Below are 15009 nucleotides of genomic sequence, written 5' to 3'. Positions count from 1 at the left end.
CCTCAGCCTCTTAAGTAACCACAACTACAGGCATGCTGGCTAATTTTTATATTTTTTGTAGAGACCATGTTTCACAATGTTGCCCAGGCACCTAGCTGAGGGGGAAAATGTACTCATTTGCTGATAGAGTATTCTAGTCCACTAGACATTTGCATTTCTTGTTGTGAACAAATAAATTGGCACAAAAGTGAAGAAACTGAAAAAAAATTAACCTGTGGGCCTACATATATTTTTTGTTTTAGAGACATGGTCTTGCTCAGGGTGGAGTACAGTGGTGTGATCATAGCTCATTGTATGTAACTTCTAATTTAGGCTCAAGTGATCCTCCTGTTTTAGCCTCCCAAAGTGCTGGGATTACAGGCATGAGCCACCACCCCTAGTCCACATGTATATGTTTATGTTTCTACAAGCTTGTTTAGAGTAAGTTGATCCTGTGAGAAAGATATGCTTACAGTCTCTTTCATCTGGTGAAGTTTCTCTGTGGCTACTTCACTAGTATGGTGGTATTTTACATTGCTCTGAGCCTTAACATTTGAAAACTGCAACAGTTTAGGCCATTTAACTTGTGTAAATGAGAATGTTGAACAAATGATCTTATAGTCCTCGCAGTTCTAAATCTTTATGGATTCATAACCTGAGCATTATATGCTTAGTTGTATCACTGCAGACTTACAGGTAAGAGTTAGAAGGACTTTTGGAGAGTATTGAAATATCATTGATATTACTGATACAATTAAAGTTATACTTTTTTTGTTTTTATTTTAAAGTTATACTTTTCTCTCTCTCTCTCTTTTTTTTGAGACAGAGTCTCATTTTTTGCTCAGGCTATAGTGCAGTAGGGTGATCTTTGCTCATTGCAGCCTTGATCTCCTGGGCTCAAGTGATCCTCCACCTCAGCCTCCTGAATAGCTGGGACTACAGACGCATACCACCACGCCCAGCTAATTTTTTTTTTTTTTTTTTGTAGAGACGTGGTTTTGCCATGTTTCCCAGGGTGGTCTCAAACTCCTAAGCTCAAGCAGTCCCCCCAGCTTGGCCTCCCAAAGTACTGGGCTTACAGGTGTACACCACTGCACCTGGCCTAAAGTTGCACATCTTAACCAGCCTTCTTTTGTTTGGCTCTACTGTACTGACCAGGTCATCATTTAGGTCTTGCTACTGGACTAAAGCTTCTTACGGCAAGGCCAAAGTCTCCTGAGTACAGAATTGTGTCTGTCACAGTGAAGGGCATTAAGTACTTATTGAGTGAGCGTATTAGAGAATACCTGGGACAATGTATTTGGGACATAGCTAAACATGGTTTGGTTATTAATGACTTTTAAAAATATTCTTTATTACAGAAAATTTTAAGCATGTAAGAATGGACAGGATCTGAAGTTTGTAGCTCCCTCATCTACCTATCACCCCGATTCAGTAACCATGATCACTCTTGTTTTATCTCTATCTCTTCCTACTCTCCTCTTATATTATTTTGATGTAAATCACAAAATTTTGATTATTTTGATGTAAATCACAAATTATATATATCATTTGATCTGTAATTACTCCAATATGTATTTCAAAGATATGGACTTTAAAAAATCATGGCCATGCCATTATCACACATTAAAGAATGACTTTGTTCTGATAAATATTAACTTCACTTCAGAATATATGTACTAAAAATTCCTAATAAACCTGTTATGTGTAGTTTCTAGGCGGTTAAACTTAGAAATAAATCAATAGGACTAGCTTTATTGTTATTCCGTTTCATGTTTAGGCTATCAATATGACGGCTGAAGAAACAGTGAATGTAAAAGAGGTTGAAATCATTAAGCTAATTTTGGACTTCCTGAATTCAAAGAAGCTTCATATTAGTATGCTGGCCCTGGAGAAGGAAAGCGGAGTCATAAATGGCCTGTTTTCAGATGATATGCTTTTCCTGAGGTATGATTTCATTATATTCTGAAGTTTGTCCTTCAAAGAAATATTAAATATTAATAAGGTAATATGTATAATACAGATAGAACTTTATAATCATGAAAAAGCTATGTAAGGATAATTTTAAAACATATTTTAAAAACTGAACATTTACAAAATAGGCCGGGTGCGGTGGCTTATGCCTGTAATCCCAGCACTTCGGGAGGCTGAGGCAGGTGGATCACTTGAAGTCAGGAGTTTGAAACCAGCCTGGCCAATATGGTGAAACCCCACTTGTACTAAAAATATAAAAATTAGCGAGGCATGATGGCACATGCCTGTAATCCCAGCTACTGGGGAGGCTGAGGCAGGAGAATCGCTTGAACTGAGGAGACGGAGGTTTCAGTGAGCCTCAATCTCACCACTGCACTGCAGCCTGGGTGGCAGAGTGAGACTCTTTCTCAAAAATACAAAAATAAAAAAAAGAGCATTTACAAAATAATGCTTTCTGTAGAATGTTTTTAATAGTAAGATCCAGAGGTCTGTTAAAAAGAAAGAGTCACAACTCCATTGTGGTTGTGGTATCAGAATAAAAGATACTTGACTAAGAAAATAGAGACTTTGAAAAGGTAAAGAAAACCTTTCTGTAATACCATTTTTGGCCATAGAAATAAAATGTATTCATTAAAGAAAATATAGAAAAATAAAGAAAAATCACCCCACCACCCAGACATAATATTATTGTTCTTACTCCTTGATGTTTTTATTTTTATTTTAGTTTTGAGACAGAGTCTCGTACTGTCACCCAGGCTGGAGTGCAGCGTTTAAATCTCGGCTCACTGCCACCTCCGTCTCCTGGGTTCAAGCGATTCTCCTGCCTTAGCCACCCAAGTAGCTGGGATTGCAGGCGCCTGCCACCATGCCCGGCTAATTTTTAATATTTTTAGTAGAGATGGGGTTTCATTATGTTGGCCAGGCTGGTCTCAAACTCCTGACCTCGCGATCTGCCTGCCTTGGCTTCCCAAATTGCTGGGATTACAGGCGTGAACCACTGCACCTGGCCTCTTTTCATTCTTAGAGTGTAATTTCTGTGCATCTTTTAAAAATAACAATGGTGTTGTATTTATAATTTAGAGTTGCGCGTTATCTATTAATAGCACAAGGTTTCTCTGTGTGATTACAAATTTATATTAAAAAAAATTTCAGGCTGGGTGTGGTGGCTTATGCCTGTAATCCTAGCACTTTGGGATGCCAAGGCAAAGGATTACCTGCAGTCAGGAATTTGAGACCAGCCTGGCCAACATGGTAAAACCCCATCTCTACTAAAAATATGAAAATTAGCCAGGTGTGGTGATGCATGCCTCTAATCCCAGCTACTCAGGAGGCTGAGGCAGGAGAATCGCTTGAGCCTGGAAGGTGGAGGTCGCAGTGAGCCAAGATGGTGCCAGTGCACTCCCACCTGGGTGACAGAGCGAGACTCCATCTCAAAATAAATAAATAAATAATGAGGCCAGGTGCGGTAGCTCATGCCTGTAATCCCAGCACTTTGAGAGGGCGAGGCAGGTGGATCACCTGAGATCAGGAGTTCAAGACCAGCCTGGTCAATGTGGTGAAACCCTGTCTCTACTGAAAATACAAAAATTAGCTGGGCATCGTGGTACATGCCTGTAATCCCAGCTACAAAGAAAAACTTTTTACTAAATTTCCTAATGGTTTCCCTGATTTTACACAATTGTTCCCAATTTATCTTAAATAATTGCTCCACAGAACATCTTTTGTACATGAGATTTTTTTGTTTTTAAAGACAGAATCTTGCTTTGTCGCCCAGGTTGGGGTGCAGTGGCACAATTTTGTCTCACTGCAACCTCCGCCTCCCAGGTTCAAGTAATTCTACAGGCACACACCACCACACCTGGCTAATTTTTGTATTTTTACTTTCATCATGTTGGTTAGGCTGGTCTGGAACTCCTGACCTCAAGCAATCTGTCCACCTCAGCCTCCCAAAGTGCTGGGATTACAGACATGAGTCACTGAGCCTGGCTGAGACTTTTTCTATATATTGGATTATTTCCTCAGGACAAGATTCTTAGAGGTGGAATTTCAAGGCAAAGTGAAATAAGATGTTTGCCAAAATGGAATGCTAAATATATTCTAGTTTGAATTGGATGGAAACAGAAAATCCCAAATTTGCAGGCAGAAATGTATTCTATTTTTAAGAGATACCAAATATCCTTGACAAGAAGTACAGATTCTTGGACATGTGGCATTTTGTGACTTGGAAAGCCTTAAGAAATGAAATATTCCTACCTTATGAAAAGGATCTATTAAACAACAACAACAAAGCTTTATTATATTAGAGGAGTCTTTTTCAACTTGTTGCACTTCCCTGTATTTTCTGTTATGAATATCCTCCAGCCCCAGGGAGCTTAGTTAATGGTGTAGCTGGGAACCCATACTAAGACAGTATTTTTGTGGGCACTGTCTTTCAAACATTAATACTCCCAGAATTTAAAAGTGGCTGTTCTCAAGTACCCGCCTGCTTGATTTATGGTGAAATTTTACTGGTCTGAGGTGGAATGCAAAGATATAATGGAGTAGTAGGTTTTTCATTAAACCAAATGTGTTCATCTTAAAGGGCTGGCCTTTGAAATTGTGTTCTTTCTTTTTAAATATTGAAATGTACCTTTATAAAATGATGATGGTATGCAGTGATTGCTTTTATTTTTATTTAAAAATTTCTTTATTTTAAAATTTATGGAAATGGGATCTTGCTATATTGCCTTTGGCTGGTCTTGAACTCCTGGCGGCAAATGATTCTCCCACCTTGGCCTCCCAAAGTGCTAGGATTTATAAGCATGAGCCACTGTGCTCATCATGCTTTTATTAATATTTCTTCTTTGCAGAATATTGTTAATCCTATGTAGGTCTTCCTGCCCATCCTTCCCATTTAAAATTTCTCTGTTCTAAAAAATTCAAAAATGGGGAAATTGCCATTGTGAAAGAAAAGAGATAGGAATGCTTGTAACTTTTGGAAATTCCCATAGACCATTTAAAGTAGGATGAAACTTGTTCTTATTCCTTGCTAGTTTCATTCTCAGAGGGTAAACTGTATTCTCAGATTTCTCAGAGCTGTAGATTTCATGTAGAATTCACAATGTAGAGCAGAGTTTCTCAGCCTTGGTGCTGCTAGCATCTGGAGCAGATAATTATTTGTTGTGGAGGGTTGTCCTTTGTTGTAGGATGTTTAAGAGCATCTCCGACCTCCACCCACTAGATGCCAGTAGTATCCCTAGTTGTGACTCCCAAAAATGTCTTCAGATGTAGCCAAATGTCTTGAGGGTGTGCAAAATCACCCACAGTTGAGATGGGTTTTTGAGATGTTGCCTCAGCCTCCTGACATGATGGGATTACAGATATGAGTCATCACTCCCAGCCTTTTTTTTTTTTTTTTGACATGGAGTCTCACTCTTGCCCAGACTGGAGTGCAGTGGTGTGACCTTGGCTCGCTGCAACCTCTGCTTCCCAGGTTCAAGTGATTCTCCCTGCCTCAGCTTCAGCACCTGTCACCATGTCTGGCTAATTTTTATGTTTTTAGTAGAGATGGGGTTACACCATATTGACCAGACTGGTCTCCAACTCCTGACTTCAGGTGACCTGCCTGCCTCGACCTCCCAAAGTGCTGAGATTACAGGTTTCAGCCACCATGCCTGTCCCACTTCCAGCTTTTTAAAATATTTCCATTTTCTTTATTTCTTTCCTTTCCTTTCTTTCCTTTTTTTTTTTTTTTTTGAAATAGGATCTGGCTTTGTTACCTAGGCTGCCAGGCTAGAGTGCAGTGGCAAGACCATGGTCACTGCAGCCTTGACTTTCTTGAGTCAAGCAATCATCCCACCTCAGCCTCCTTGGTAGCTGAGACTACAGGCATGCACCACCATGCCCAGCTAATTTTAATTTTTTTGATAGAGATGGGGTTTTGCATGTTGCCCAGGCTAGTCTTGAACTCGTGGGCTCAAGTGATCACCTGTTCTTTCTTTCTTTTTTTTTTTTTTTGAGACAGGGTCTCACTCTGTTGCCCAGGTTGTAGTGCAGTGGTGCAATCTCAAGCTCACTGCAGCCTTGACATCTGGACTCAATTGATCCTCCCACCTCAGCCTCCCGAGTAGCTGGGACCACAGGCGTGCACCCCCTGCCCAGCTAATTTTTGTATTTTGTGTAGAAACAGGATTTGCCATGTTTCCCAGGCTGATTTCGAACTCCTGAGCTAAGTGGATTGTCTCCCTTAGCCTCCTAAAGTGCTGGGACCACAGACATGAGACATTGCGCCCAGCCACTTGTTCTTAAAATAATATATAATAGCTTTAAAACTGTAAGATGAATATGGAAATAAGAGAACTTTTAAGCTTAGTCCAATGTTTTTACATAAGTAAAAAAACCACAATCACATTAATATGAGTGGTTGCGGTTTCACAAATTCTTCTCATATAATATGTGTTCTAACAAATAAGTTATGAAAAATTTAGGTCAGGTGAGGTGGCTCATGCCTGTAGTGCCAGCATTTTGGGAAGCTAAGGCAGGTGGTGGATCACCTGAGGTCAGGAGTTCAAGACCAGCCTGGCCAACATGGTGAAACCCTGTCTCTACTAAAAATACAAAAAAATTAGCAGGATGTAGTGGTGTGAGCCTGTAGTCCCAGCTCCTCAGGTGGCTGAGGCAGGAGAATCACTTGAACCCAGGAGATGGAGGTTTCAGTGAGCTGAGATTGTGCCATTGCACTTCAACCTGGGCAACAAAGTGAGACTTCATCTCAAAAAAAAAAAAAAAGAAAAGGAAAAAGTTATGAGAAATTTGTTTCGTTTTAGGAATCAAATGAAATGTTAATCTCATTATGTGCTTTATGAAGTTTAAATGCTGTTTTGTCATCTATTCTGCTTTTAATTAGTATAACCTGAATTTGGTGACATGCTGGTTTTGTTTTGTTGTTGTTGTTGTTTTTTAAATTTAGGCAGTTAATACTTGATGGTCAATGGGATGAAGTTCTTCAGTTCATTCAGCCTCTAGAATGTATGGAAAAATTTGACAAAAAAAGGTAAGATTTCATCTGAAGTTTTTAGTGTCTCATCATTGGTAGAAGCTTAGCAAAACAAAACAATAAACAAAAATTTTCATTTTTATTTTTCTTTCTCCACTGGTTTTGAGCAGAGAGTAAGCAAACTGATCTCTCTGTCACCCAGTTTAGAGTGTGGTGGCATGATCATGGCTTACTGTAGCCTTGATCTCCTGGGCTCAAGTAGTCCTCTCACCTCAGCCTTTCAAGTAGCTGGGACTCCAGGTGTGTGGAGTATTTTTGTATTTTTTTTTTTTTAGAGATGGGGTTTTGCCATGTTGCCCCAGGCTTTCCCAGTGTTTTTTTGGGTTATTTTAAATTGATTTAATGTTAACTGACCCTTTCTTTTGCTGTTAGCAGTCCGATGATAAATTTTAAGACAGTTTCTTGTTCTGTCACCCAGACTGATGTGCAGGTGTGTGTATAGCTCACTGCAGCTTCAAATTCAACAGTGAATTTTTCATTTCAAATATTGTACTTTTCATTTTCAAATTTTATAATTTTTTGGTAAGATTTTTCTGTCTGTTCATTCATTATGACTATATTTTCCTTTACGTCCGTCAACATACTGAGATTAGCTCCTTGTTTGCTAGTGTAGTCCTTGCTTAGTAATTTGGACTTCTGTTTCTATCAGGCTATTTCTAATTGCCTTTTCTCTTAATTGTGTCACCTTTTTTTTTAACTATATCTAATTATTTTATGAGTCTAATCTGTACATTATAGATTCACTCTTGAGGCTCTGAATTCTATTCTCTTCCTATATAAAAGGTTTGATTTTTATATGGGCAATTATTTAACTTTGGTAGCCTCAAAATACAGACTGTTTCTCCCCTCTTGTGGGCACCAGCCAAAATCTCTGCTCATTTCTTTGGCCTTCCATCTGTTTTCTCCAGGCTCCTTGGAATCTCCCTTGCATCTTTATAGTGTAGGGGATAGCTAGGGATTTGGGCAACTAAGTTTATACAGTAAATTTTGGTATGTTTCCTACTGTGGCTCCCTCTGTTTTTGGATCTTCTCATTTTTTAGCTGCTCTGGCAGTACCAGACTTTTTTTTTTGAGACATGGTCTCATTCTGTTGTCCAGGCTGGAGTACAGTGGTGTGAACACAGCTCACTGTAACCTTGACCTCCTGGGCTCAAGTGATTTGCCTGCTTCAGACTCCTGTGTAGCTGGGACCACAGGCGTATGCCACCCATTGGCCTAATTTTTAAATTTTTTATAGAGACCAGGTTTCACTTTGTTGCCCAGGCTGTTCTCAAACTCCTGGGCTCAAATGATCCTCCAGTCTTGGCCTCTCAAAGTGCTGGGATTACAGGTGTGATATTAATCCTTTCACCATCTCTTGCCTTTACCTGGTACACTCCTGATTGTCTTCTTAGAGTCAGTTACTATGTCTTTTTTTACTTCCTACTCCTCCGTAGAATTGGTTTCGTACTTTTTTGAGGCCTTGCTTCGTACTTTTTTGAGGCCTCTGAATATTTCATATAATTTATTAGGTGACCCTCTTTTTGAAGGCAGGGTCACTTGTTTAATTGAACACAATTTGCTACTACAACAGTGGCTGAAAGAATGACTGAAGGTTCATTATTTTTTTCTTTCAAGCCTTAGAAACACTTTTTCTAGGCCCGGCGTGATTACTAACGCCTGCAATCCCAGCACTTTGGGAGGCCGAGGCGGGCAGATCACCTGAGGTCAAGAGTTGGAGACCAGCCTGACGAACATGGAAAAACCCCATCTCTACTAAAAAGTACAAAATTAGCCGGCATCGTGGTGTATGCCTGTAATCCCAGCTACTTGGGAGGCTGAGGCAGGAGAATTACTTGAACCTGGGAGGCGGAGGTTGTGGTGAGCCAAGGTCATGCCATTGCACTCCAGCCTGGACAGCAAGAGCGAAACTGTCTCAAAAAAAAAAAAAAGAAACACTTTTTCTATAAGTTGCTTCAGGCAATAAAGCTTTTGATTCTTAGACAAGTTAGGCAGACTCTTTGCTATCCCTTCCCCTCACTGAAAAATTTTTGTTAAAAAGCTTTAGGTTGGGACTGGGTGCAGTGGCTCATCCTTGTAATCTGAGCACTTTGGGAGTCTGAGGAAGGAGAATTTTTGAAGCCAGGAATTTGAGATTAGCCTGAGCAACAAAGTGAGACCCGGTCTCTACAAAACAATTTAAAAAATTGGCCAGGTGCTGTGGCACACAATTGTAGTCCTAGCTGCTTGGAAGCCTGAGGCAGGAGGATTGCTTCAGCCAAGAATTTGAGGCTGTGATGAGCTATGATCATGTCACTGCACTCCAGTCTGGGTGACAGAGCAGAAGACCCTGTCTCTAAAAAAGAAAAACAAAATAAAAGCTTTAAGTCTGTGGTTATTTTGTGACTTTTTAGAAATGTTCATTTCCTCCTACTCTTTTAGTCGCTTTTAATTAGACTTCTCATATTTAAAAAGAAAATAATTTGATTTAATCTTTCTGCAATGTTTAGGAATTTAAAAATGTAACATACCCTATAAATATATAGTTGTCAATTAAAATTTTTTTAATAAAGAAAAAACTGGATGTATGTTAGGTAAACAAAACATTGGATATAAAAGACTTTTGATTTAATATTAGGTAACATTTGATATCTTACGTAAAAATTGGATTTTTGATTTATTCTCTGAGTGTTAAATCATAATTATTTGTGACTAAAATTTCTTCAGTTACGGCTTCAACGTGATAAGAAGCTTAGTAAATTATTTGAATAATTTTCCTAAAGCAAAGGTACTTATATAGTAACTTCTAAGTATATTTGACATCAGACATTGGAGAATTAATGTTTCATTTTTTCCCACAGGTTTCGTTATATTATTCTGAAGCAGAAGTTTTTAGAAGCTTTATGTGTTAACAATGCAATGTCAGCAGAAGATGAGCCCCAGCATGTAAGATTTTTATTCCTGAAGGTTTGCGCCCTAGTCTTGTTTTCAGTCATAAGTATTTTAGTCACTAAAACAAAAGATTAGCATCACAAATTTTCAAAGTTTTTATGAACTGGGGTGGGGCAAGATCTGCTGTGTTCTAGATGCAGTATTTTTAAAGTTTAGTGCTTCTAAACTTGTTCTATGGTTTAAGCCAATATATATAACTAGCTAGCTAGTTGAAGAGTGTGTGCGTCCCTTGTTTAAGGTAAGTTAGCAATAGATAAGGTTTGACTTGATGACTCTTCATCATTTCTTTTTTTATCCAAGAAGTGTATTGGTTATGTTTATTTTCTTTTTCTCTGTCTTTTCAATATTTTCTTTGATCTAGAGATAGTTTTTTGCTGAAATGTTTGTCTTCATGACTATTTAATGAAATTAAATTCATTTTGATTAGAAGAGTGACTTTTAAAGTTTTAAAGTGTTAATAACTAAAACTGAGAAAACTTATTAAGTTCTAGTAACTGTTCACTGAAGTAAAGTGTCTTAGTCCTTTTGAGCTGCTGCAACAAAATATCATAAACTAGGGGGCTTGTAAACAATAGAAGTTTCTCAGGGTTCTGGTAGCTGGGAAGTCCAAGATCAAGGTACCAGCAGATTCACTCTCTGGTGAGGGCCTGTACCCTGGTTCATGAATGGTGCCTTCTAGCTGTGTCCTTCACCTGGTTAAAGAGGCTAGCTAGCTCTCTGGGGTCTCTTATATGGGTACTAATCTAATTCTTGAGGGCTGAGCACTCCTGACCTAGTCACCTTGCAAAGGCCCTACTTTTCTAATACCGTTACATTGTGGGGTTAGGATTTCAACATAGGAATTTTAGAGAGGCACAAACATTCAGACTGTGGCAAAAACCACATTTTATAATTTTTTATCGGATTTTACAGTGGGGACTTTCAGATAGAGAAATCTTTGCCGGATAAGGCTGTTCAAAAGTGAAAAGAACACTGGAACGTGAGTTAGGAGACCTATTTTTTATTCTGTCTTTGCCAATAATGAACTGAATTACCTTGGTAAATGTGTTCCCTGACTTCCCTTATGTAAGATATGGAGGCTGGACTAGGTAAGCGCTGAGGTTACATCATTAAAAGCTTATGATTCAAAAACAGTATTCACTATACAAATCGTTATATTTTGTCTCTCAGCTAAGCTTCCTTTTTGTTGTGTCTGTGGATTGTTTTGTAGTAAGTCAACTGTAGGCGTTCCCTTTTCTTGACTTTTATCCCCACACAATTTTGCCCTAAGGTAAGTTTGGACTAATAGAATGGCTCTTTTGCCTTTTGGGTAAGCTGGAGTAATAGCAAGCTTTATAAACATGAATGTTGGCATGCTTCAATTTTCATTTCTAGAAAACTTAATTATTCTTACCTTAAAAAATTGTATATTTGGCCAGGCGTGGTGGCTCACACCTATAATCCCAGCACTTTGGGAGGCCGAGGCGGGTGGATCACGAGGTCAAGAGATCGAGACCATCCTGGTCAACATGGTGAAACCCCGTCTCTACTAAAAATACAAAAATTAGCTGGGCATGGTGGCACGTGCCTGTAGTCCCAGCTACTCAGGAGGCTGAGGCAGGAGAATTGCTTGAACCCAGGAGGCGGAGGTTGCGGTGAACCGAGATCGCACCATTGCACACCATCCTGGGTAACAACAGCGAAGCTCTGTCTCAAAAAAAAAAAAAAATTGTATATTTGAGAGCTCGGCACAGTGTGGCACACCAGTGGTCCCAGCAACTTTAGAGGCTGAGGCTGAAGGATCACTTGAGCCCAGAAGTTCAAGCCTGTAATGCACTATATTTGTGTGTATGAATAACCACTGCACTCCAGCGTGGGCAGCATAGTGAGATCTCATCTTAAGCCTGAATTATAGTAAAATACTTTTTATAGATAAAAGTTTAATGTGCTAATTAACCAATTTTTTTGTTATTTTTATTTTACTTGTGAAAATACTTTGGTTTCTTGAAAGCTGTTACATATCCTACAAATTATATGAGTATTCTGTGGCAATGTAATTTATTCATTGTATGCTCATTGTTTTCATATTTCACAGCATGTTTTTTTATAGTGATTATTTGATCGTTCCCATTTTTCTTACAGCTGGAATTTACCATGCAAGAAGCTGTGCAATGTTTACATGCTCTAGAAGAGTACTGTCCTTCTAAAGATGACTACAGTAAGCTCTGTTTGCTGTTGACTTTGCCTCGTCTGACCAACCATGCTGAGTTTAAGGACTGGAATCCCAGCACTGCTCGAGTTCACTGTTTTGAAGAGGCTTGTGTCATGGTTGCAGAATTCATCCCTGCTGATAGGAAGCTAAGTGAAGCTGGTTTTAAAGCAAGTAACAATCGTTTATTTCAGCTTGTAATGAAAGGCCTACTTTATGAATGCTGTGTAGAATTTTGTCAGAGTAAAGCAACTGGAGAAGAAATTACAGAAAGCGAAGTGCTTCTTGGCATCGACCTCTTATGTGGTAATGGTTGTGATGATTTGGATCTGAGTTTACTGTCATGGCTTCAGAATCTTCCATCATCTGTCTTCTCTTGTGCTTTTGAACAGAAAATGCTTAATATTCATGTTGACAAACTTCTGAAACCTACAAAAGCTGCATATGCTGATCTTTTGACTCCTCTTATCAGCAAACTCTCTCCCTATCCATCATCCCCCATGAGAAGACCTCAGTCAGCTGATGCCTATATGACCCGCTCTCTGAATCCTGCTTTGGATGGCCTCACTTGTGGACTCACCAGTCATGATAAGAGAATTTCAGACCTTGGAAACAAAACTTCTCCAATGTCACACTCCTTTGCTAACTTCCATTATCCAGGGGTACAAAACCTCAGTAGAAGTCTCATGCTTGAGAATACAGACTGTCACAGTATTTATGAAGAATCCCCTGAGCGGTAAGCATTTGCTTATAAAACAGGAAATCTTCAGAAGTTTGAGTTAATCTAATTATAGTGTGTTTTTCTTTTCTGTTCTTCTTTATTTTTTTGAGATAGGGTCTGGCTCTATCTCAGGCTCGTACACTGGCACAATCTCCCAGGTTCAAATCAGCCTTCCTGAGTAGCTAGTACTACAGGCACACACCACCATACCCAGCTACTTTTGTATATTTGATGGGGTTTCGCAGGCTGGTCTCAAACTCCTGGACTCAAGCAATCATCCTGCCTTGGCCTCCCAGAGTTTTGGGATTACAGTGAACCACCATGTCTGGGAGTGTGTATGTTTCCTTAATGTTCAGGTCCCTTTAATTGAAAGTTAGTCCTTATTACTTCAGTAAGGGTTTAAAATTTTTTATAATTAAAATTATATGAGAAAAATCTTGTTTTTTGTTTTTTTTTTAAGACGGGGTTTCACCACGTTGGTCAGACTGGTCTTGAACTCCCGACCTCAGGTGATCTGCCCACCTTGGCCTCCAAAGTGCTTGCATTACAGGTGTGAGCCACAGCACCTGGCTGAAAAATCTTTATTTTTATATATTTTTAATTTTAGGATCCTGAGTTGTTTCTACTTTTTTCTCCTGTACATAGTACTGTAGCAGATAACTAGAACATAAAACTCTATAATTATTTCCACTTTTTTTGAGACGGAGTGCAGTGGCGTGATCTCAGCTCACTGCAACTTCCGCTTCCCGGGTCCCAGTTCAAGCAATTCTCCTGCCTCAGCCTCCTGAGTAAATGTGATTACAGGTATGTGCCACCATGCCCAGTTAATTTTTGTATTTTTTAGTAGAGTTGGGGTTTCACCGTGTTGGCCAGGCTGGTCTTAAACACCTGACCTTGTGATCTGCTCACCTCAGCCTGCTGAAGTGCTGAGATTATAGGCATGAGCCATCACACCCAGCCTAGTGATTCTTATATAAATGAAGGAAATAGGCCGGGCGCAGTGGCTCAAGCCTGTAATCCCAGCACTTTGGGAGGCCGAGGCGGGTGTATCACGAGGTCAACAGATCGAGACCATCCTGGTCAACATGGTGAAACCCCAACTCTACTAAAAATACAAAAAATTAGCTGGGCATGGTGGCGTGTGCCTGTAATCCCAACTACTTCAGGAGGCTGAGGCAGGAGAATTGCCTGAACCCAGTAGGCGGAGGTTGCCGTGAGCTGAGATCGAGCCATTGCACTGCAGCCTGGGTAACAAGAGCAAACCTCCGTCTCAAAAAAAATAAATAAATAAAAATAAGAAAATAAATGTTAAAGCCACCGTTCAGTTTTTTCTTCAGACCTGGCTTGAAATAACAGACTCTTGATCAACAGTTGTTTACTTTAGGTTTAGGAAACTTTCTGCCTCATTTTTCCAGGAAACCCATGAGGATGTATGGATGGTTTTCCATAATTTAGAGTTGCCACTATGAAGTATTAGTGTTGACTTCAATACATTTATTTCATGAAAGAGGCAAAAATGAAACCTTTTCACATTACATAGGATAGTTGGAACCATTCTTTGCAGAGGACTCAGAATTTGTTTCTAATTAGAGCAAGTGAGCTGGGAGCGGTGGCTCAGGCCTATAATGCCAGCAATTTGGGAGGCCGAGGTGGGTGGATCACTTGAAGTCAGGAGTTCAAGATAACCAGCCTGGCCAACGTGGTGAAACCCCATCTCTACTAAAAATACAAAAATTAGCTGGATGTGGTGGTGTATACCTGTAGTCCTAGCTACTTGGGAGGCTGAGGCAGGAAAATCGCTTGAACCTGGGAGGCAGAGGTGGCAGTGAGCCTAGATCACGCCACTGCACAGCCTGAGTGGCAGAGTGAGACTCCGTCTCAAAAGAAAAACAATAATTAGAGCAAGTGGAGATCTTTAGTTAAGGCATAAGAATTACAGGATAGATGTATAGGGAAGCTTTTCCTATTAAGTTGCTCTGAGGTTGTAGAGAGAGTTGTGATATTTTCTTTCATGTTCTTTAGAGAGGATAATCTAATTTGAATCAGGGTAAGTGAGGGACTTCCTAAAGGGTAGGGCAACTTTTTATGGTACTGTATTGTTCCATATTTCATCTTTGAAAGATAAAGACAATATCTAGTAATGAACATGAATAATTATATTTCATATAGAAGCATCCTATT

At 39.5% G+C, this 15009-nt stretch overlaps 1 protein-coding gene across 10 annotated transcripts in view; it reads left to right on the top strand.

The window, feature by feature from the left end:
* WDR47 (WD repeat domain 47) overlaps nucleotides 1-15009 on the top strand; it is a 77476-nt gene that overhangs the window by 17032 nt on the left and 45435 nt on the right. For 6 of the 10 annotated variants that reach the window (XM_009001822.5, XM_002751167.7, XM_035252360.3 and 3 more), the window contains exons 2-5: nucleotides 1760-1926; nucleotides 6902-6985; nucleotides 9829-9913; nucleotides 12041-12843. In XM_009001822.5, the coding sequence (XP_009000070.3) occupies nucleotides 1769-1926; nucleotides 6902-6985; nucleotides 9829-9913; nucleotides 12041-12843 (1130 nt within the window). In that variant the 5' untranslated portion in view covers nucleotides 1760-1768. Of the gene's footprint in view, nucleotides 1-1759; nucleotides 1927-6901; nucleotides 6986-9828; nucleotides 9935-12040; nucleotides 12844-15009 lie in introns of all 10 variants that reach the window. The other 4 variants (XM_035252356.3, XM_002751168.7, XM_054236623.2 and 1 more) reach the window with 1 other exon arrangement.

This window comes from Callithrix jacchus, chromosome 7, assembly GCF_049354715.1.
Source record: "Callithrix jacchus isolate 240 chromosome 7, calJac240_pri, whole genome shotgun sequence".
In the NCBI taxonomy this organism is placed as follows: Eukaryota; Metazoa; Chordata; class Mammalia; order Primates; family Cebidae; genus Callithrix; species Callithrix jacchus.
This window is presented reverse-complemented; position numbering and strand designations above follow the sequence as displayed.